We start from the raw sequence: 25,321 nt of genomic DNA on the forward strand, positions 1-25,321 counted from the left end.
GGACGGTGGTGGCCCGGACCTCCCCGACCTCTTCGACCACCAGCAACACCACGGCACTCGGAAACAGTCGGGGACCGCCGGGCGGAGGAGGACCTCGTCGGGTGCCGGCGACACCCGGCACAACAACGGCGGCACCAAGGTGTTCCCGGAGCGCCATGCCGCTACCGCAGCGGCGAGCAGCGACCTGGGCTTCCTGCAGATTGACTGCGGCAGCGGCAGTGGCAGCGGCAGCGGCACGGGCGCCGGCACGGGCGCCGGCGGCGCCCCACACAGCAGCAACTCTGACTTCTTCCTCAACTGGGGCTACACCTACCGCGGCGTCATCTTCCCCACGCTGCGCAACGCCTTCAAGTCCCGCGACCTGGAGCGCCTGTACCAGCGCTACTTCCTGGGTCAGCGCCGCAAGTCTGTGGTGGTCATGAACATCCTGGACATTGTCACCAAGTTGACGCTCCTGGTCCTGCACCTTACGCTGGCGTCGGCGCCCATGGACCCTGTCAAGGGCATGCTCCTGGGCTTCTTCACAGGCATCGAGGTGGTCGTCTGTGCCTTGGTGGTGGTGCGCAAGGACGCCACGTCGCATGGCTACCTGCAGTACAGCGGTGTGGTCACCTGGGTGGCCATGGCCACGCAGATCCTGGCGGCGGGCCTGGGCTACGGGCTCCTGGGCGATGGCGTCGGGTACGTGCTGTTCACGCTGTTCGCCACGTACAGCATGCTGCCGCTGCCGCTCGCCTGGGCCATCCTGGCGGGGCTCACCACGTCGGTGCTGCACATCGCCGTCCAGCTGCTGATCCGGCCGGCGAGTGCCCAGCTCTCAACCAACCAGGTAGGTTTGTTGCATAATACACATGTAACTCTTGAGAGCTTGCAGAAGCTTGGGTCCGCTTTTCAAACTCTGTGATGATCTATAATTTCTGTCCTACACAGCAGTGGTTGTGAAAGCATTCTCATGTCAAGGACGCCCAGTTTGAAATGTATTAAGCCTTGGATACCAATTTGAAAATATTTGGTGCCAGGGACCCCATAATTGAACATAAATGTAAATGTCTTTCTACAAGCTCACATCGTGTCACATTTAAACGCTTTGAGCTTGTAGATCAACTGTTTTCGAATCGCCAACAATGTAGGATTAGGGCCCCCTGAGACCCCTTCAAGGACACCTGGGGGTCCCTGTACCCTGAGAACCACTGCTGCCACAGGATTCAAACCGATGCCTCCCACACGAGAGACCAATGTTCTGCCACACGTAGGATAATGCATCCTCAGGAGATATTGTGCTTGTGTGCTTCAGGCAGTACTACCTGTCAAACCAGTGGGTAAATGTCTCAATGGGCGAGTGTAGGGAGACCACCTCCTATGACTGCAGATTGTATTAACATTACGCTACCATACACAACAGTTTAAAGCCTCATTTTCTATTCAGTAAAATAAGATCAGGATTGCACCTTTTTTTGCAGGCTATTTACGATCGCATTGGCTTGCATGGTGTTAAAAATAGCAACAGTCATTGCTGTCTGCGCCACTTGTGGGCTCATTTGACTGTTAAACGGCTCCCCAGATCCGTTCAGTTCTCGGTGTGGCGGGCATTCAGCACTGTTTAGCTGTCCTCTGAGGAGGTGCTGAAACGCCTCCGTCTCCCTAATAGGTTTAGCTCCATCTACTGGTCAATATTTCATCCATACGAAGTGGCTTCTTTTATGGGGGGATGGATGTTCACGCGCCGAAAACGACACACAACACCAGCCGTGTTGTTTTTTTTAGAGGTCAGTCTGAGAGGAGAGAAGGAGAGGAGAGGAGAGGAGAGGAGAGGAGAGGAGAGGAGAGGAGAGGAGAGGAGAGGAGAGGAGAGGAGAGGAGAGGAGAGGAGAGGAGGGGGGTGTGTGGGGGAAAGGAGAGAAGTGTGGGAGAGAGGAGAGGGGGAGGGGGAGAGGAGAAGAGATTATAGGAGCGGAGAGGACAGGCAAAATATAGACATCCTGTTTTGCAGATTGAACACTGACTGCTCTACTTCTCTGCACTGCTCTATCAGTAAACATGGATCAACAGCTACCAAACATGAGGACGTGTTGCTGTTCCACAGATTTCATGTTGTGTTATTTCAATAGTTCCTACCGTAGTGACATGAGTAAACCACTTTAACCCTTCATAATCATACATCAGCTATTTGAATATATATCTGCGATCTGCAAGCTCACAAATGTTGATCGGCTATTGTCCAATTATTGAAACCATTTTCAACCTTTTTCACACATGGGGAGGTCCCTTGCACAACATATTCACACATGGGGGTTCCACGGCTGAATGCAGATTAATTTGACGGTGACATGACAATGTTTGAGGACCATCACTGCAGTGCTGCAGTGCATGCAGGCCAGGGTCCTCACCTATGAGCTTGTGTATTAGTGCCCCCCAGGAAGAGTAGCTTCTACTAAGGTAGTAGCTAATGGGGATCCAAATAAACAAATAAATAGATATGCTGTTTTGTGGAAATAGCCAATCTAGCAATTTTTGCTATTTTCGGAGATGTTTGAAAATGGGTATACAGCAAATGTGACCTAGTCCCTACTGTAGTGCATTCGGGGTCCTGAATTCGTCTGACCAGGAATAATCGTGATTAATGCACAGCTTGTTTAGCCGTCAATAAAATGAGAGGCAGGGCCGCGCAGCGCTCAAGAGAAGTGGTGATTGAATGTGTTTTGCACCAGCGTTAAATCCATGGGCGTGAGTTCTGGCTTAATGACATGATTATCCAGTAATCGAAGGTGCATTTCTGTTTCTCGCGTCGCTACACGGTCTGATGCAACAAGTGTGTGTATATGTAGTGCGCGTGTGTGTGAGTGTGTGCTGTGCTTGTATTGCTATAACTTGTTGAGGGCAAATGTCCCCGGCAAGTATAGTAGGACTTTAGAAATAGACATTGTGAAGAATGAAGATCATTTTCCTGCAAGATAATTGGTGGTGTCGCACACAGAAAGTAGCTGATCTACAAGATCACAATTCAATTTAATTCAATTCAAAGGGCTTTATTGGCATGAGAACATATGTTTACATTGCCAAAGCAAAAAGTGGAACAAAATGTATGTACAATTGAAAGTCAGAATCTCCAATAAATCAATTTCATGTACCACATGATCACTCGATGAAGATGCAGTAATACACACTCACGCTCACAATGTATCATGCACCCTGCGAGGCTTTTTGAGCTTAAATAGATGCTATCTTTGCTGCCTGACACCTTAGGGTTAGGGGTACAGGCATTTTTTAAATCCTACAATGAATGTGGAATGGATGTCCTCACACTTGTGTGCGTGTGTACGTTTGTGCGTGCGTGCGTGCGTGCGAGAGACAGAGCGAGAGAGAGAGAGAGAGAGAGAGAGAGAGAGAGAGAGAGAGATAGAGACTTATAGGGATCAGAGATGAGAGTGGCAGAGACTGAGAGAGGGACATTAGCTTGCCAGACAGAAAGAGAGAGATGAGATAATTAATTGATTGATGGATAGATGGATGGATGGATGGATGGATGGATGGATGGATGGATGGAGAGGTATATTAAATGATTAAACAATTAAACACAGCTCTGTTTAATTATTCCAGTAGGACCATTATCATTAGGTGTGCATACATTTCTTAACTTTGGCTTGTTTTACTTCACACCATGGCAGTACATGACATGTCTCATGTCAGTAAAGCCCCATAGCATTGCAGAGAGAGAGAGAGAGAGAGAGAGAGAGAGAGAGAGAGAGAGAGAGAGAGAGAGAGAGAGAGAGAGAGAGAGAGAGATTGTATTGATAGCATCTGATGGTATTATTCAAAGAGGGAATGGGGCTGGCGAGTTTCAGCCGCTGTTGCGATTATTGAGCCCCCTCCAGCTATTGTTAACATGTATTGACAATAAGAAGCATTAAGTGGAGAATGTATAGGCCTGTTGTGAGCGTGACGGCACAATGTGGACACGATCGTCATGTCAGTAATATGTCTAAGAAAAGATTGTACATGGCTTGTTGTGGACTCTGGCTGGAGGGCGTATGCACGCACACACACAGCCATGCACTCACTCACACACACACACGCACGCACGCACGCACACACACACACAAAGAGCAATTGCCTGAGAAAATCCATGTTCTTTACGACAGCAAATTATGTGTTGATTCGCTGGCCAATGGAATTCAGTTATAAAATATACATATATCTTTTGGTGAAGAGTTTTGAGTGGAGTGAATAAACACGTACGGAGCCAAAGGTCAAGTATTTTCACTGCCATGGACCGAGATCTCCGTATTTTAATGTGTTATATTGATTCTGTTTGAGATCGCTGTATTCTACCGTCTATCAGCGTCTCCATTGACTATATCGTTGACTATATCGCCCGAAATCTTAAACCCCTTTAATTTCAGATTCAGATTCTAATCCGATCACGGCCGCGTCATTGGTCGCGGTTCCAAACTCCCTGCCTTGTCTGCAATCCTCCCGCTATAGGACTTATCCGGGAAACTTTTGCCTCTTGAATAAGGAATACCTCACTGAGAATACCTTGAATAAGGAATACCTCACTGATAATACCTTGAATCAGAGTCCTGCACGGGTCTAATTTTCGATACCTGCACCCGTCCCGCCCGTCAATCATCAGTTCCGCAACCCGCCTGTTACCCGTGATTTATATAAAACTCGAAACCAGATCCGCCCCACCTGTCAAAAAATGGACCCGTTACCTGTTCGTATCACAGGCACCGATAGCTATCATTGACTTTATTTCATCCAACACCGCATGTGGTGGTGGTGGTGGGCGGCGGTAGTGTGTTGCACACGGAACAGAAGACATGTTGTTGACTGAGGCTACTGCTGCAGTGCTGCTTATTATCACAACATAAAGTTATATCCTGATTTCGACCTAAATGGCATATTCATATTGGCATAATATATCAACAAGGAGAGGACGATAAAGAAAAGATTAGCCTGATGAGTCGATCGTCTTGATCCAAGGCTGTTTCAAACACGGTCATCACTCATCAGGTTAATCTTTTTAACTTTATTTACACTTAGACAGAGTGGTGCATTAGGCCAACATTACCTGGGTTAGCTTTACATCTTGTGTTGAATGTTGGCATTATAAATTATAATCCCTTGGTGTTTCATCAGCGCAAACGGAAATATAGGCTACAGTCTGCAGCCTGGTGATAAAAAAATAAACTCCACACGTGAAATGCTATGAAAAGGATTCGGCCGTGATGTCACACTATGCAACAAGGAAGTAGCACAGGGAAGCACAGCAGCAGAAACAGAACGCCATTATGAAGGAATCGGCAGTGATGTGACATCACTGACGATTCCTTGGGCATGTTACGGATTTAACTTGTCTCTGCTGTTGAGGAAAACCCCAGCTCAGTTGCTGTTTATAACATTGCGCAGTGCGGGTCCACTGATTAAAAAATGTCACCCACCCGCGTTGCGTTCTGCCCGTACCCGTACCCGTTAACGTATAAAGGTATATTGTCCCGCCCGTTCCCACCCGTCAAACTCGGTTACCACGGGTATCCGACCCGTTGCAGGACTCTGCCTTGAATAAGGAATACCTCACTGAGAATACCTTCCACACTGGAATGGACACAGACTGAAACTAGAAAAAGTGCCCTTCTGGGCACAGGTCTCCACCAGGATAGGAATGTAGGACATTGCAGCTTGCCTTCATCTGGTGGTTGGATAAAAGGGCAACAAAAGTAAATTATCCACAGATCCGTGCAGTTAGAGGTAAAAACACTTTTCGGCCAGTTATAGCGCCACCTTGAGGCTGAGTTGAAATTGTTCATGTGGCATTTTGTCCTCGGCCTAGTGGGAATGTGCGTGCACAATTTCACGGAAATCACGCGATGTGTTCATGATTTGCAGCATTTTGTTTGAAACTGAGCACTCCTGTGAACTTTGGAAGCCAATCTTAACCAATCAGGATGGAGTCTGAGACATCTGAAAGACCGGTTTCGTTGAATGGCTCTAGAGAGACTGTGTACCAATTTGCGTGATGTTTGGACAAAATCTGTAGGTGTACTGTGCAAAAACTTGTTTTGCACAAAGCGGCCTCCTGGTGGCGCTATAACAGGCCGTTCTGGAAAGTTTGGGGCAGAGGTTCATCGTTGGCATCCAGGGAGTGTGTGTGCAAAATTTGGCAACGGTGGCCGAGATTAGCTGCTCACGGACACACACACAGACACACACACGGACGGACACACGGACGGACGGACGGAGTGCAAAACATACTCTCCCCCCATGCCTTCGGCCTGGTGGAGACAACAATGCTGTGTTGTGGTTAACACATCTTTTAAGTTTTTAAATGATTTTACAGTAAAGCATACAAAATACACATGACTTACACAAAAGAAAAAGACAAGAAAAAAAAATAGCAGTCAAAAACTACCCCAAATGGACAACACCCCTCCACATTCTGTTGTTGACAATAGTGATTATATCATCTGTAATGTATTACAATTACAAATTGTTTTTTATTTTATTATTATTTTATAATTCATCTTTTTTGTCCCACAATTTTGTAACCCATTCTTCACCCCTGTGTCAATCATCCTGTGATGTGATCCTGGGCCCTACACACCCTCCGCCAACCTAGGGAGAGCAACGGACTTAACTCATGCTTCCTTCATGCTTGAGTGTCCAAGTTGCTCCTTTACACCTGACAGGGGGGAGTTTCCCTGGTTGGACGTAGCGCGTGGAAGGAACACGTTATTCCAACCAGTTCCTTTCCCCTCCATCAGGCGTCCCGGCTGGCCAGCGGGAGGCAGTTTAGAGATTACTACAGGATTACTGCATGTTTTTGTGAGGGTACCTACCCTAGGGGACACGGGGAGAACATGCAAACTCCACACAGAAAGGCCCTTTCACCAACCCCGCCTTCGGGTATGGGCACTGATGACGCGGAGGAGGAAACACGCCGCCAGCACGCACAGCGCCCCGAGCAGGAATCGAACCCAGGACCTTCTAGCTGTGAGGCTACAGCACTACCGACTGTGCCACCGTGCCAATTACAAATTGTTAATGCAACCATCCTTTAATATACAAATAAAAGTAGTCCCATATTTCATGGAACTTTCCTTTGACATTGTTCCTCCTGACAATTGAGTATTCGAAAGATGCAGTTTCAGTCGTAAGTTGGGTCCAGATCGCTGGTGTAGCCGAGCTCTTCCAGTTTCTCAGTATCAACCTGGCTGCCGTGATAAGACCTGCAGTCACTACTCACTAATGCTTAGTACTAGTGCCTTGGTGACCGACTGTGGTCTGATCTAACATATTCATAGAAAAGATTATGTGTAAACAAATAATAATAAGTAATTGACACAACATTGATGCTACTGCTGTCAAACAAGTCTGAAGCGATCTATGAAATCCATGAAAAAGGTATTCTCTGCAACATCATTTCATGCAATATATCTGCTTCATCTATCTCTCCCTCTCATTTCTCTCTGAAGACCCCTGCAATGCAAATGCGATGATTAAAGAAGGGCGAGAAATTCTATTTCTTGTGGGGGGGGGAACTAAAAAAAAAAAGAAAGTCCTCATGCTGGTTCAAACCGCGTTTCGTGGAGCATCATGATGTATTCTTTATCGCAGCAAAAACTGTCCTTTGAAGAGCACTCCTCTTCCCCTCTGCCAGGTTCTTTCATTCTCTGCACAACAAGGGCTGAGCGCCGCTTTGAAGCCCGGAGCCGCTAAACATGCACCAAGCAGGTCGAGGGTTCGAGGTGCGCGCCCATCCCATTAACCAGTGGTGGGGAAAAAAGCACTCACGTTTTTTACTTAAGTAAAAGTATCAATACTGCAATGTAAATAAATATGTAAAAGTAAGCATACAATCCCTCAGATCGCGACACATTGTGAGCTTATCGGCTATTTTCTTCTTCTTATTATTATTTTTTTAAGATATTTTTTTGCGGCTTACGCCTTTATTGATTTTTTAAGGGATAGAAAGTACTGTAGGCTGACAGGAAACGGGAGAGAGATGGGGGGATGACATGCGGTAAAGGCCGTGTCGGGTCTGGGAGTCGAACCCGCGGCACACCGCGACTGGATCACCAGTCCGGTGCCCAGACCGTTACGCTACGGCCTGGGCCTATTTTCTTCTTTTTTATGATTTCTTTGTGCCTTTATTTGAAAGTGTACAGTAAGCTGACAGGAAATGGGGAGAGAGAGATGGGGAGTGACACGCAGCAAATGTCCTCGGGATCGGTAGTCGAACCTGTGACACGTCGATCTGCCCGACCTAGCGGTCCTGGCACCTATACGGCTGACACGCGGTTTAGCAGCCTAGGTGCCCGGACCGCTAGGTCGGGCAGATCGGGCATTTTCAAGTAGCTGAAATGTAAAAAAAAAAAAGCTGACGTGGTTAATATACATTTTATTGTTTTCTAAAAACAATCAAAATCTACAAAGTAAAATAAATATAGTGGAGTAAGAGTACAATATTTGAAAAATATATAAGTGGGGTTACTGTACATGCTAAAATGAAGACGCAGAATGTAAATACCGGAAAAGGTCACGTTGCCACGGAAGCCCCATTTTATACATAAGCCCTATTTTGTAGTAAATCGGCGCTCTCGGGTGGAAACCAAACCTGTGACTTTTCAGGATTCAAAAGCAGAAAACTATGACCATCTCAAAACGTGTCGCTTCGCACTGCGTTTAGAGCTTGCAGATCAGCTATATTTGATGCTTTTGTGTGACCCTGTAATATGCTCAATTAGGGCTTTAATCTACGAAAAAACACAACAAATCAAATATGAAGATAAGAGATTTCTTCCTGACAGCAACAACATGGTAAATGGACTGCATTCATATAGCCTATAGTGCCTTACCCCAAAGTACTATTTATTTAATGTATTTCACAGTCACCCATTCACATTCAGACGGCGAGGCACTGACCTGTTCTTTGGAGGCAGTTAGGGTTTCAGTGTCTCACAGCCAGGAGGAGCTGAGAACCGGGAACCTTCCCATTACAATTCGGCGGCTCTACTTCCTGAGCCACTGACACCAGCCCCAGCTTTTAGCTAAAAGACTACATTTTTGGTCTGCACGCGCAAGTGCCGGTTTCTTGTAATCAATTCCCAACAGATCTCCAAACCTGTTTTTTTTAGGAGGAAGAGTTGCTTTCTGTTCATTCAACCTCCCCTTGTGTGTTGGCTATAGTGAGGCGCACCCTAGCGAGACAGATATGCCCCGCAACGGTATTGTGCGCCAAGAACAGCTGACATATCATATTTAAAACAGTTATTAGTTACATATAACTCTAGATACCCTCTTAGACATACTCAACAACTTTATTTTCCTGTACCCACAACATCTAACGAAATTGGGAGACGTGCTTTTCAGTTTAAAGCTCCATCTGATTGGAACAACTTGTCTGTTTATTTGAGATCAATTACATCATTTAACATTTTCAAGGCCTCTTTGGTTGTAGACCTGAAACCCATTTGTACTTGTTTTTGATTTCTTCGAGAGAGAGGTGTGTACTTTAATGCTTGATTATTCTTTTTATATTTATCTTTATTATTTTCATTATTAGTATCACTATTATTAGTATTTTGATGTAGTGTTTGAGTGGTTTGGAGAGCATCTATGTTTTGTTGATGTTGTAAGTGTATATTGTTCTGTGTCGACATGTTTAATGTATTGTTTTGTCTATGTACTGTATTCATTGTGTTGTGCCCGAGGACCCCCTCAAAAACTAGATGATACATCTCAAGGGGCTATCCTCTAAAATAAATACAATTTCAATATATACATACAAGCTCACATCTTGTCGCGGTGCGACCGTTGTGAGCTTGGAGGTCTGCTATTCTTTGCCGTTCTCTCTGCGTGATCAAGCAGCCGTGATCATAGCTCCCCCTGCGACTAGAGGTGAGGTTTGGGGGACAAATGCTTTGAGAGTCGCTATTATTGTTTACACACACGTTGAAACAACATAAACCAAGGTATGTATTTCACTGTAAACAGATATACTAAACCCCCTTCCTCCACACTGGGAGGAAAACAGCATCTGAAAGTTTGATGGGATGAATTTTTACACGTGAGTGCAGTCAGGACTCAGGGATCACATTGCAACTAATGCATTTCTTTCGGCCCCGGGCTGCGCACGCATACTGGTTCTTTTCATCATTGTAACGTTGTCTGGGAAATGCGTACAATAGCAGATATTCAAGCTCACGAGTCATGACACCTTGATTTACAAGGCCTGCACCACTAATAAAATAATCGATAATTGCAGCACTGTTCAAGATGCCGTCAGCCCCTGGAGGTCGTACAGGCACACAGTGTGTATGTGATGACAGTGAAACCCCCCCGCCTTGGGACTGATTTAATCTGCCTCTTCCATGCGTCCGTCTATGAATGTCTGCAGTCTGCTGACATGTGTATGACCGCAGGGCGCACAGCAGCTTCCACGCTGTGTCATAACTCATAACATGTCCTTTTATCGCCTTGTGTGTCCCTGCGCGATGTGTGCGCTTGTGTGTTCTTGTATTGCTATACTCGCGAGGCCCGCAAGAACAGTAGAATTTGAGAGACAGACAATTTGGGGAGAATTGTCCTGGTCTTCAAAGAGACATTTGGGGAGTTAAGGTGGTTGCACATTGATGCGTTTTCTTTTTTTCCGCTGCCTTTCTGCGTGTGCAAAATATCCTTGCACACTGAGTGTGATGCATATTATTTTTTATTTGTAGCAATGTTTTCGCAGAACGAAATGAGTGGAGCAGCAGCAGTGAAGATGGTCCTCTGATCTGATCATTATTTTTTTAAAGGTTTAATGCACAACGCAGTTTTATATAAGAGCCTATAGTGTGGGTCCCTGCTTCACTAGAAGTTGATTAGATGCGATGTCACCGTGATTTTCTCTCTCTCCCTCTCTCTGTTTCTCTCGCTCTCTGCATTATTCCACTGCTTTGTGTGTGTGTGTGTGTGTGTGCGTGTGTGCATGTGTGCATGTGTGCTGCTGCCTATGTTCACACCCACTCAGGCAGACACGAGTCTTTGAAGTCTGCATGTTGCTTTTCATTGTGCTCTTCAACGAGATGATCAACTTCTCAACCGAGAAGTTGCCGGAAATAAAACAAAAACAAGTATGGTGGCTCTGGAAGGACACATCACTGCTCAAAGGGCGAAAGACAGCTGCAAAAAAACAGATAAAATTGACCCCAGTCCAGAAACGATTTTCTTTTTTACATGCTCCGAAATTCGGTTTAGGGATAGAATTAACGGATAGAATTAAGCATTTAGAAGTTATAGGGTCAAAGTTATGACTGCTTTATACGCACGCACGCTTTTAAGCTGGGAATCCCCTTCGATGATGTCATTGGTATGTTGTAATAATAATAATAACAACCACAGAGACCCTCCAGAAAAATGCGTGCAAAATTGATTATGTGGACAAAAATCCTTGATTTTGCAGGCAATTTCTTATTTATTTTGCGGACAAAAAAAATTGGTTTTGCGATGGAATTTTCTGGGTTTTATGTTAATTTATGCGGTGCAATTGCTGGAATTAAATTGCTAAAGCAAGCAATTTGCAAAAGTTGTGATATATATTTTTTAAATATGTTTAAAAACAAGTCATTAACCTACACCCTATGATTTTGGTCAGTCCTTGAGGGGGTTCCAAGGGGAACAACATTTGTAAATATCATAAAAATCTATTTTACCACGTCATACACATTGGCTTTTTGAAAATAGACGATCTAAAAGCTCACACACAACAGATTTTCAGATGGGGGTCTGCAGTTAAATAGATTTTCAAGTCAAAGAGCAAAGCTTTGTGAACTCCCTGCCTTCAAGTGTTTAACTTGTCAGCATGATCACAGGTTTAAAAAGAGAGGACAAAGAGCTTTCTATTCAATATAGTCCACCTGACTGTCCCATTTTAAGTCAGCTTGAATGATGACCCCCAGAACCTTTACTGTATGTACACGTCTAGTATGTTTGGTGAGTGTTGTGAGAGTGTTGGCAAGGTCGGTTTCTGTCTCTTGCCAAAGTTGCCAGTGACATGTATAACTTTGCATTTCCTTGGATTTACTTTCATTTTGTGCTTGTTTACCCAGATGTCCAGACCATTCAGGGTCTGTTGGAGAGCAACAGGGTAACAACTGGGCCATAGTCATATCATCGACATATTTAGGGTGGTGTGTTCCATCCTGGAGGGTGCTGTTAATCACTGCGAGGAAGACTATAGGTCCTATAATACAGTCCCCTGTGCAACTCCCAATCAGACAGGTGACCCTGGTAGCACAGTTTTTGCCAATGAATGGGGCAACGTTTCAAACTCAGTTTACAAGAAGTAGGCTATAATCAATGGACAATCACGCACGCACGCACGCACACACACACACACACACACACACATGCACGCACGCACGCACACACACACACACACACACACACACACACACACTCGTGAGTTGATAGATGGCGAGTGCCGTCTTTTCACGGCACCACCACCATGGTTTTACTTCTGTGTGTGAATGTGAAATAGCGAGGCTATAACTTTATAAGCTTTATGCGGAAATATGCAGCGATTGTGAAATCAAGAAGCGAGCCCCACATATTTTGCATATTTTGTGTGGGAATATGCATCCCTTTAGATGTTTTTTTACCCCCACATAATCTGAGCCATTTGGCTGAATATGCACTGAATTATGCGATTGCGTAATCATGTTTTTCTGGAGGGTCTAACTTAAAGGGATGATTCACTTTCAAATAAAATAAACATTTAGAATTTATATTTTATTATTATTATTATTATTATTCACTTTCTACTAGTCCATACCTGTGCGAGTGTGCAGGCTTAAGAACAGCCAAACTACTAAAGCAAGCAATTTGCAAGCAATTTGCAAAAGTTGTGATATATATTTTTTAAATATGTTTAAAAACAAGTCATTAACCTACACCCTATGATTTTGGTCAGTCCTTGAGGGGGTTCCAAGGGGAACAACATTTGTAAATATCATAAAAATCTATTTTACCACTTTAGTCATACACATTGGCTTTTTGAAAATAGACGATCTAAAAGCTCACACACAACAGATTTTCAGATGGGGGTCTGCAGTTAAATAGATTTTCAAGTCAAAGAGCAAAGCTTTGTGAACTCCCTGCCTTCAAGTGTTTAACTTGTCAGCATGATCACAGGTTTAAAAAGAGAGGACAAAGAGCTTTCTATTCAATATAGTCCACCTGACTGTCCCATTTTAAGTCAGCTTGAATGATGACCCCCAGAACCTTTACTGTATGTACACGTCTAGTATGTTTGGTGAGTGTTGTGAGAGTGTTGGCAAGGTCGGTTTCTGTCTCTTGCCAAAGTTGCCAGTGACATGTATAACTTTGCATTTCCTTGGATTTACTTTCATTTTGTGCTTGTTTACCCAGATGTCCAGACCATTCAGGGTCTGTTGGAGAGCAACAGGGTAACAACTGGGCCATAGTCATATCATCGACATATTTAGGGTGGTGTGTTCCATCCTGGAGGGTGCTGTTAATCACTGCGAGGAAGACTATAGGTCCTATAATACAGTCCCCTGTGCAACTCCCAATCAGACAGGTGACCCTGGTAGCACAGTTTTTGCCAATGAATGGGGCAACGTTTCAAACTCAGTTTACAAGAAGTAGGCTATAATCAATGGACAATCACGCACGCACGCACGCACACACACACACACACACACACACATGCACGCACGCACGCACACACACACACACACACACACACACACACACACTCGTGAGTTGATAGATGGCGAGTGCCGTCTTTTCACGGCACCACCACCATGGTTTTACTTCTGTGTGTGAATGTGAAATAGCGAGGCTATAACTTTATAAGCTTTATGCGGAAATATGCAGCGATTGTGAAATCAAGAAGCGAGCCCCGCATATTTTGCATATTTTGTGTGGGAATATGCATCCCTTTAGATGTTTTTTTACCCCCACATAATCTGAGCCATTTGGCTGAATATGCACTGAATTATGCGATTGCGTAATCATGTTTTTCTGGAGGGTCTAACTTAAAGGGATGATTCACTTTCAAATAAAATAAACATTTAGAATTTATATTTTATTATTATTATTATTATTATTCACTTTCTACTAGTCCATACCTGTGCGAGTGTGCAGGCTTAAGAACAGCCAAACTACTGTATGTGTACTGTACTGTAATGTGGTGCTCAGCCAATCATGGCGCAGAAAGCGTCAGAGGACTCAATCTGTCCACGCATTCTGAGGACGCATTCTGAGGACTCAATCTGTCCACACATTCTGAGGACTCAATCTGTCCACACATTCTGAGGACTCAATCTGTCCACACATTCTGAGGACTCAATCTGTCCACACATTCTGAGGACTCAATCTGTCCACACATTCTGAGGACTCAATCTGTCCACACATTCTGAGGACTCAATCTGTCCACACATTCTGAGGACGCATTCTGAGGACTCAATCTGTCCACACATTGGGCCTGATTCTTCAACGCGTTTCCGCTAGCGTCACGTCAATATATCAGCGGAAAGGCATTTACGTGGATTTCCCACATTAATTTTGAATTCATGGAAATGACCGTGAACTTGACGCTCACGTAGGTTGTTCGGAAACTCCGCCAAATCCTACGGGACCTCTTTAGGTGGCGGAGAAATCTACGCAAGCATACACTTGCGTATAGATTTATTCAGAAGGCTTTAGTCTTCATGCTGAATCAATAAATTGTTCCCAAATCTCAGATAAAATATGTAGGCATGTGTCCCCAACATATTGGTCGATCAGCATAAAAAAAAATGATAGCCTATATATATATATATATATATATATATATAAAAGCCGAGTGCACTTGTATGCCTAAATGCATGCATTAGGATATTTCTATCATGCGCAATTGGGGCTGCTCACTCGGCAGCCTTCTACTCGAAGTGCAACGGTTGTGAGCTTGTAGATCGGCTCGCGGACTCGCGCTGCATGTTAAAAAACAAACTCACAATTATAATAAGAACATAGGCTTATCTGCATTCTGCACAGTACGACTCCAACATTGTTTAGTGTAGTAATGCCTGCAGTAGGCGGCAGGCCTATTGAAATTGTTTTTTTACGGAGCTCCTTGAGTTCACTGTCGGTGTGTGTGTGTGTGTGTGTGTGTGTGTGTGTGTGTGTGTGTGTGGGAAGGGGGGGGGGGGGGGGCAGACAGCAGCGTGCTGCCGATCCGATTCACATTGGAAAATGAATAGGGCTAATTAGCCCTATATAAAAAATAGAAGACCACATTAGCCTAATGAATGGCGTCAGCGTGTTTGAAAGTCATATCATATTTTTAAGCCAGCTCACCTCCACTCGCGCTTGTTCACAAACATGACGGACAGACAGACAGAATTTATAATAATGTATATTGATATTGATCACATGGATGCCACACACAGAATAGTTTAACTCACTGGATAAACTCACTGGATTATAATTTCTTCAGACAAGAGGATCCCAGGCCTACGAGGTAGGCCTATAATTATTCACTTATGAATGTATAGGCTACTGTTCTTTATCGCGCAAACCAGTGTCGAGGGCCCATGCCCCCCTCCCTCTCTCTCTCTCTCTCTAGCTCTCTCAAAAGACGACTTTTGCATTGACAATTTGACATATATCCGATATTTTAAATATCGGATATGTTTTACCTCTGCAAAGGTGTGAGTGAGCACTGAGCACCCGCCTTGGTCCCGAACGTAATTAAATAAATTATAATTATATTGCTTCAGCGGAGCACGCACCGTTGTAAGCTTGGAAATATTTTAATTTCCTTTGGTGTCCTTTGATGGATTGATGTCAGTTTGTACATATATAGTAGCCTACAGTGGTAATACAATGGTGCAAAAACGACATAACATAAAAGCCTGTCCTGCTCCTACATGTGTAGAATTATTAAATTAATAGAGTGCGTGCTATATTCATAGCAGTGACCGCGGCTGTGATTTCTTTCCAGCAATCATTTTTATTTTAGGCCTAATTTGTGAAGCCGCTGTGTCTGCAAAGCCTTTTTTCTTTTTTTGACGGACGGATCTCAGACAAACTGCTGTTTGCTGAGTCATGCTTGAAGCCTTTTATGGTATGAAATTGGGCGTGGATCAATGCAAATGAGGTTGTCGGGTGCTTTTCCGATCACTTTGCACCAGCTGAATTCAGTATGACATACACCTGCGATACACCTGCGATACACCAGCGCACCTGTGTTACACACTACTCTCTGAATAACACGTCATCTCAACGTAGCTTGATCGGACGGATAAATACGATATCTGTTTCCGCCACTGTTACACTCTGGCGCATTTCGTTTTTGAAGAATCAGGCCCACTCTGAGGACTCAATCTGTCCACACATTCTGAGGACTCAATCTGTCCACACATTCTGAGGACTCAATCTGTCCACACATTCTGAGGACTCAATCTGTCCACACATTCTGAGGACTCAATCTGTCCACACATTCTGAGGACTCAATCTGTCCACACATTCTGAGGACTCAATCTGTCCACACATTCTGAGGACTCAATCTGTCCACACATTCTGAGGACTCAATCTGTCCACGCATTCTGACTGAGGACTCAATCTGTCCACACATTCTGAGGACGCATTCTGAGGACTCAATCTGTCCACACATTCTGAGGACGCATTCTGAGGACTCAATCTGTCCACACATTCTGAGGACGCATTCTGAGGACGCATTCTGTCCACGCATTCTGAGGACTCAATCTGTCCACACATTCTGAGGACTCAATCTGTCTGAGGACGCAATCTGTCTACGCATTCTGAGGACACAGACATACAGACAGACAGACAGACAGACAGACAGACAGACAGACAGACAGACAGACAGACAGACAGACAGACAGACAGACAGGGTTTCTGCCTGACGGTAGCAGTATAAGCGTCATCTTCCTGGTCCCCAGAGGTTTGTGTGTAAATCTAAATGTGTGTCAGTGAAACAGACACTCTGGCACACTGCTGGGGATTAAAACCAGCTCAGCATTATACTCGCGGGGTGGAGGATACCACAGTGTACAAATAATCTATTAAGTACATAATTTACTTGAGTAAACGTACAAAAAGTACCGGCTTCAAAATATAGTACCAACGAAAAAGTACTCCTTTTCTTTGTTAAATGTGTCCAAACGTTTTCAAAATTAGCAGATCTACAAGCTATGAGTTTTGAGATTGGCTTTTTGTCTCCACCAGGCCGAAGGCATGGGGGGAGAGTATGTTTTGCACTCCGTCCGTCCGTCCGTCCGTCCGTGTGTCCGTCCGTCCGTGTGTGTGTCCGTGTGTGTGTCCGTGAGCAGCTAATCTCGGCAACCGTTAACCCGGTCGATGCCAAATATTGCACACACACTCCCTGGATGCCAACGATGAACCTCTGCCCCAAACTTTCCAGAACGGCCTGTTATAGCGCCACCAGGAGGCCGCTTTGTGCAAAACAAGTTTTTGCACAGTACACCTACAGATTTTGTCCAAACATCACGCGAATTGGTACACAGTCTCTCTAGAGCCATTCAACGAAACGGGTCTTTCAGATTTCTCAGACTCCATCCTGATTGGTTAAGATTGGCTTCCAAAGTTCACAGGAGTGCTCAGTTTCAAACAAAATGCTGCAAATCATGAACACATCGCGTGATTTCCGTGAAATTGTGCATGCACATTCCCACTAGGCCGAGGACGAAATGCCACATGAACAATTTCAACTCAGCCTCAAGGTGGCGCTATAACTGGCCGAAAAGTGTTTTTACCTCTAACTGCACGGATCTGTGGATAATTTACTTTTGTTGCCCTTTTATCCAACCACCAGATGAAGGCAAGCTGCAATGTCCTACATTCCTATCCTGGTGGAGACCTGTGCCCAGAAGGGCACTTTTTCTAGTTATTTTTGTATTTCTCTATTTTTATTTTTCTAATAAAATAATAAAGGTCATTAGTGGTTAATGTATATAGTTTGTAATAATAACCTAAACCTGCAAAGTTGACACGGTAAAAATGTACCTCGACATGAGTACAGTACTTGAGTAAATATTTATTTAATTTCTTTACACCACTGGTAAAACAGACACTGTGGCACGTTGGGGATTAAAGCCAGCTCAGCGTTATACTCCTGGGGTCCCGTGGTGTCATTTCATCTCCGTGGGCTCATGCAATGCAAATCCCATCCTGTTAATTATGTTTGCGTGAGCTTTGTGTGTGTTTAAATGCGTCATTGTTAAAGGTGGTGCAAGTAGTATTTTTCGGTTGAAGCAAAACATGATTTTGGCTACACAGTTTAAAGGGATATTTCACTTTCACTTTTTGAGTGGTGCAACCACTCCAAGGAACAGCACCCACCTACACCCACCTACAGTATGTGTTCATGTGTTGGTTAATGAGCACCAGTATATGACTATGAGTACCAGTAGGGGTGCTGTTGTGCCAGAAACAGAGAGAGGGATAGTGCTGCACTGTTGCCTGCTAATGAGAGAGAGAGAGGGGGGGGGGGGGGGGGGGGGGGGTTGCACCACTCAGTTCACACGGGTGTGATTTTTCATTTATTTTTAACAATTCCGATTTTTTTTCCTTTTTTTCTTTTAACATGAAAATAAGTTATACAAAATCATGGGCAGCTCACATATTGGGAGAGCAGTCAGTCACCAGAATTTATTCTACAGTGAATCAAGCAAGTCACTTCATGCCATGCATGAGCTTGTAGATCTGCATTTTTATTAATTTTGTATAATGAAAATATGTCCAAATCTTGTATACCGGTATATACCTTTTTAAATAGGACATTTTAAACTCAAATCTTTGCTTCTGGGGGTCCCTATACAACGTTGTGTAGAACAGTGTTTCCCAACCTTCTTTGTCCCAGGGCACACTTTTCATAGCCTAAAAATCTCGGGGCACACCTAGAGATACGGTGTATATATATATATATATATATAATTGTGTTTGGTTTCAAATACGTTTTTATCAAATAAGTTTTACAATATATATATATATAGTAAAACTTATTTGATACCAAACACATTATACTTTTGACAAGAGTAAAACTTTTAAAAGCACACATGACAGCACTCGTCAAATAACTTTAAAGAGAAAGAAAAGGACAGAAACAGTGCCTCAGTTTCACCAATTTATTTTTGAAAACTCATATACAAAATATAGCACACAGCATGTTCAATTTGTCAATGCAAAGTAATACTTCTCAAGCCCCCAACACCAAGCCCACACCCCCCGCGAGTTTGAATGAATTGGCTATTACTGTTTCTGCCAATTTTTGTGGCATTCTATACTTTGCCAACATCTCTGCGATTTGGTAGCTTAATTCCAGACCTTTTTCATTAGTCTTTGTGGTACTACGTATCAAGAGACTTGCCTGCTTCACTGTGTCTTTCTCCTTTTTTTCTTTCAAACTCACGACATTTTTTTGTCCTTTGTAGCGAGTGCAACATTGACGCTTCAGCTTACTGGGAACCATGGCGCTGTTTGCAAACTTGAATCCACAAACGATGCACAGCGGAATCGGGTTCGTTGTATCTCAAACGTGAAGCCAAACTTCATGTATTCATCACAGTAAAGTCTGGCAGTGGCTTTCTTTGTAGGCGTTGCATTGGTAGTAGTCGCCGTTGTTGTTGTTCCCCCCGGCGGCGAGGGGCTGCTGGCTGTGCCGTCGTCAGATGCAGGTGACCCGGCGGCGCTGTGTGTGCTGCTGTCGGGTTCTGGTGGTGTCTTTCTGGAGGGAGCGAAATGTAGTGTCTTCTGGATTTATACAGTGAAGTTGCCAGGCGAGTACAGGCGATGGCCCCATGTATGTACACAAAGACATACATTAGCATTAACATTCCTATGGCCGATGGTCGTTAGAGTCTATTGTTCCGACGCAACAATAAGAAGCCTGCAGCTCAGTAGCTATTGCTTTCGGGGGAGGGTTAGTGATGTGTTACTTTCGGTCAAATCAGGCGGCACACCTGGACATATCAAACGGCACACTAAAGTGACGCGACACACAGGTTGGGAAACACTGGTGTAGAATCTGCAGTCTTAACGGGTTAACGTAAAGCACGTACAGTATGTGTTTCAAGGCTGTTGGTGAGAGAAATGAGATGAGGTGCTCAGAGATGCTTTTCATCGTGGCCTGCGTGAGCTGCGATCGCATCGCCAAAACGCAACCGTCACAGTCACAGGCAGCTGCATCCGTCTCCGCTTCATGAAACATGCGTGGAATATATTATGTCACAGAAAGAATACGTGTGACAGTAAGAGCATGTATGAGTGTATAGAGCTGAGAGAGAGAGAGAGAGAGCTGCGACCCTATACTGTTAAATATTGATATGCTAGACAATCATATCGGTCTGTTGACTGCACATGTCTGAAGACTGTCCCGCCGATGGAGAGGCGAGAGAGGAGGAGGAGAGGAGAGATGAAGAGAGGAGAGGAGATGAGAAGTGAATTGAAGTGAAGGGAGGAGAGTCCTGATGTGATTCACTCATTCCCTGGTTTGCAGAAGTAATGTCTCTATGGAGTATACCATTGGATCCCAAAAAATAAACAAACTGTCTCAACGATATTGTCGGAGAGGTATATCCTGTATCGTTTACGACAGTCAGTCACTCATATTTGATTTTTACTAATTTGGTGGCAGTAACATTGGAGTTTTCTTGCAGTCAATTGATTCTTCATTACACCGCTGTGATCATTGGTTTATTTTTGGATTGCATACAGTTCTTATTTGATGTGATTTAAAAGAAAAGGTCCATGGGAATTCAGAATGGGGTAAAAAAAATGCAAACCAGATAGAATGTGCAATTACATAAAAACACAAAAAAGATATATATAAAACAATAAGCAAGTGAGCTAAGAGAAAGCCTTGGTAGGTTTTTTAGACGTTATTTAAAGTTTGCATCCCTGAGGTATAGGGTGTTCCAGAGACTATAGGTGCCCGGGCTGTGAAGGCCCGATCACCAGAGTAGAGGCCAGATGAAGAGAGGAGAGCAGAGATGAAGAGAGGAGAGGAGAGATGAAGAGAGGAGAGGTGAAGATAGGAGAGGAGAGGTGAAGAGAGGATAGATGAAGAGAGGAGAGGTGAAAGAAGGAGAGGAGAGATGAAGAGAGGAGAGGAGAGGTGAAAGGAGGAGAGGAGAGATGAAGAGAGGAGAGGAGAGGTGAAAGGAGGAGTGGAGAGATGAAGTGAGGAGAGGTGAAGAGAGGAGAGCAGAGATGAAGAGAGGAGAGCAGAGGTGAAGAGAGGAGAGCAGAGATGAAGAGAGGAGAGGAGAGATGAAGAGAGGTGAAGAGAGGAGAGGTGAGGTGAAGAGAGGAGAGGTTAAAGGAGGAGAGGAGAGATGAAGAGAGGTGAAGAGAGGAGAGGTGAGGTGAAGAGAGGAGAGGTTAAAGGAGGAGAGGAGAGATGAAGAGAGGTGAAGAGAGGAGAGGTGAGGTGAAGAGAGGAGAGCAGAGATATAGAGAGGAGAGGTGAAAGGAGGACAGGAGAGATGAAGAGAGGATAGGTGAAAGGAGGAGAGGAGAGCAGAGATGAAGAGAGGAGGGGAGAGATGAAGAGAGGAGAGGTGAAAGGAGGAGAGGAGAGCAGAAATGAAGAGAGGAGAGCAGAGATGAAGAGAGGAGAGCAGAGATGAAGAGAGGAGAGCAGAGATGAAGAGAGGAGAGCAGAGATGAAGAGAGGAGAGCAGAGATGAAGAGAGGAGAGGAGAGATGAAGAGAGGTGAGCAGAGATGAAGAGAGGAGAGGAGAGATGAAGAGAGGAGAGCAGAGATGAAGAGAGGAGAGCAGAGATGAAGAGAGGAGAGGAGAGATGAAGAGAGGAGAGCAGAGATGAAGAGAGGAGAGGAGAGGTGAAAGGAGGAGAGGAGAGCAGAGATGAAGAGAGGAGAGCAGAGATGAAGAGAGGAGAGGAGAGATGAAGAGAGGTGAGCAGAGATGAAGAGAGGAGAGGAGAGATGAAGAGAGGAGAGCAGAGATGAAGAGAGGAGAGCAGAGATGAAGAGAGGAGAGGAGAGATGAAGAGAGGAGAGCAGAGATGAAGAGAGGAGAGGAGAGGTGAAAGGAGGAGAGGAGAGCAGAGATGAAGAGAGGAGAGGAGAGGTGAAAGGAGGAGAGGAGAGCAGAGATGAAGAGAGGAGAGGTGAAAGGAGGAGAGGAGAGCAGAGATGAAGAGAGGAGAGGTGAATGGAGGAGAGGAGAGTGTTAGTAGTACAAAGGAAGCGAGAGGGGAGAGGGGTTGAGGAGAGAGGACACAATGTGAGCATCAACCAAATCCCCCGTGACCGTCCTCTTCCAAGCAGTGTGTATAGTGCATATTTTGGGCAGAAACCTTGCATGTCCATATTCCAACATAATGCCCTACTTCATTGTACAACAGTGTCACACAATAGTATGCAGAAATACACCTGACAGCGACAATATATTCTTCCTGTCCGAGAGATAGAGTGTGAGAGAGAGAGAGAGAGAGAGAGATACTGAACCGAGTGTTTATTGACCGTGGTGAACGTGCCACCGCTACCTTCCGCTCATGTCCCTTTGTCTTATTGTGAAGCCAGCGGCGGCCAGCAGCCTCGGGTGACATTTTGTGACATGGCTGGCTGCGGTGTGACAACTTGTGTTCTCCTTTTGATAAAGGTCAGGGGACCGAAACGACTGCAATAAAAGTTATCATAGACTAGAGGTGACGTGCATGCGTGCGTGCAACTTATACATTTATAATGTTTTACTGTTATCCAGAGCAACTTTATGTCCAAAACAATGCTTTTCAGGAAATGGAACAAAGGAACCTGCATGTGTTCCAATGAATCCAATGTAGCTATTATTCCATATAGTAGCTACTAGATGTTTGAGATGTTTGATTAAGTCAGAAATGATCAAAACCATGGAGAGTGCCGTTGATGTAGAGAGATTAGACAGTTTTGTCAGGCTGTAAACATGTCGTAGGCATTTGTAGGCAAATCATATCATTCATTCATTGGGAGATCTAAATGTCAGAGGTCCTTTGACGAATGACTGTGACTTCAGTTCTTGAGCGATTCCCACGACCCTCTACCATATTGGCCCTATGGGCTTGACCCCTATATATATATATATATATCAACCTGAAATTTGGGAGACTCAAGGTTTCTTACCAACACTGACCATATAGCAGCTGAAAGCGGCTCCTTTGTTTAAACGTGCAAAACGTTTCTTTCAGACGTGCGTTAATCCATGCTCACTGAGGTTAAAAATAACATGCATAATGTATGCAGGGTTTTCATCCAATCACAGTTGGCATTTTGTGGGTTTTTTCCTTTTTTGTGTTGCTATCTCCGCTGTGCAGTCAGCGCTCCAGGTGAGACAGACTGACCTTGAAAACAGAACAGCGTGTGTGGGTTTGTGGGTGTGTGGGTGTGCGTGCATGCGTGCGTGCGTGCACGCGTCTGTGCGTGCATGCGTGCCTGCGTGCACATGCATGTTATGAGTTTGTGTGGCGTGTGCCTGCCGGGTGCGTGCGCATCTGAGTGAGTGAGTGTGACTGTGCCAATGCTATCTCACTCCTAATAACACGTGCACAGGTGCTCGGTCACAGCAGAAAAGTAGAGCCTAATGTGTTATTTACCAATGTACAGTATGTGTGTGTGTGTGTGTGTGTGTGTGTGTGTGTGTGTGTGTGTGTGTGTGTGTGTGTGTGTGTGTGTGTGTGTGTGTGTGTGCGTGTGCCTCTGTGTGCCTGCGCGTGCATGCGTGCGTGCGTGCGTCCGTGCGTTAATTTAACCCTGGAGTTGAAGACACTGAATGAATTCTACACACGGGGGGCTTCGCTCAATAAACCCGCCTTTAGAAGAAGAAAAAGAAGAAGAAGAAGAAAAAAAACTGGGAATGAGGTCTATTTTCAGGCTCTGGGGTCCCACTGGGAGGAAGAAGAAAAACGCTGGGTCGATATAGAACTTATTGGTTAGGCGGGGACGGGGTGCAGGGTGATTGCATTGGTGTGAAGGGTTTAACTCAGTGGTTTTCAACCCTTTTCATTTCAAGGTCCATTATTAATTCTGCATTTGAGCCACCTATTTTGTTATCGTCGGAGAACCTTTTCTCCACAATTCCATGTTGTATTGTGGTACCGTTAGGACAGACAACAGGTGTTCAAAATAACAATTCTTCTACATTATCTAGGCCTAATTGTGTAGACCTCTTGTAAATCAAGTATGTTTAGCAATAATTTAACTCTGCCAAATACCAAATTGAGAGCGTAAAATGGACTTTTAAATAATGACATAGTGTGTTTTTTGTGATGTTATATACTGGCTGACTCTTCTTAGTTTGCATTTGTTTATGTGTTATGTGCTAAGAGTGACTTTGAGAGCTGTTTCATCGTGCAACGCAAGTCAATGAGAAGGATTACTTTGGAATATCCATTTCTAATCAGTCTTAACTGTCTGACTAACGAGATGTCTGACTTATGGGCATGCCGTATGGCGACTACAGACGATACGTCACCAATATCCAGAGTAGTTTGTACGTTCTTCGGAGTTACATGATCACTGAGGATTTGTATTGTGTGGGGTCATTCCACCTATAGCCGTGCACAATAGGCTGGACATCAAACTGGTTCAGATGGAAGCTTGTTTTGTGAAAGGGAGTGTTTGATTGATGCGGTCTTATTGTGAAAGGGATCGGGGGTTTGATTGATGCAGTGCTGCTGCGGTGCTGACAGCAGGGGAGGAGGACCTGGAGAAATGGGAATTGGGTGGAAAAGTGGTTTTAATGGTGAAAAGAGAAGAGTGAAGGTTACTGCAGATCAGCAGCCAAAGAGCAGTGAATTATCACTGTCTGATACACAAAGGCATCAGGCCCTTATAGGGCGTGGCCACCATTGTGTGGTTCCACTGATCCAGAACCCATTCATTATTTATTTATTTTCCATCATGAATCATGACCAATAATAATAATAATAACTAGAACTGCACTCTGTCGAGGTGCGAAGTTGCGCCTTGCACACAAGCAGGCCATACATGGCCTACTTGTGTGCAAGCAGAGCGCACAAGTACTGCTACTAACCTTGGTGAACTAAAGCTGTTCACCAAATGTACCTTTGTTAGGTCATCGAGAATGGTGGATCCCTTATACCAACATGCATACTGTAAGCTCTGCTTGTGTAAGTAATAATAAATATAGCTGCAAGCAGCTATAAGACGGGGTCAAGCACAAAAAGAAAAAAGCTACGCAATATACACAATGATGAGCTATATAAACATTGATGACTAAAATGTGTTGATTATTAAGTAATATCATAATCATATCATAATACATC

General features: G+C 44.5%; 1 protein-coding gene across 1 annotated transcript in view; it reads left to right on the plus strand.

Moving 5' to 3' along the window:
* The window catches only part of adcy8 (adenylate cyclase 8 (brain)), a gene marked incomplete at both ends in the record, with an annotated part of 139,562 nt that overhangs the window by 197 nt on the left and 114,044 nt on the right, over window positions 1-25,321 (plus strand). Inside the window, one exon of the mRNA XM_083782771.1 lies at window positions 1-829. This exon is cut by the window's left edge and continues 197 nt beyond it. Within this exon, the coding sequence (XP_083638897.1) occupies window positions 1-829 (829 nt within the window). The remainder of the gene's footprint in view (window positions 830-25,321) is intronic.

The sequence above is a fragment of the Protomyctophum parallelum genome (genome assembly GCF_964188405.1).
Source record: "Protomyctophum parallelum genome assembly, chromosome: 14".
Taxonomy (NCBI): domain Eukaryota; kingdom Metazoa; phylum Chordata; class Actinopteri; order Myctophiformes; family Myctophidae; genus Protomyctophum; species Protomyctophum parallelum.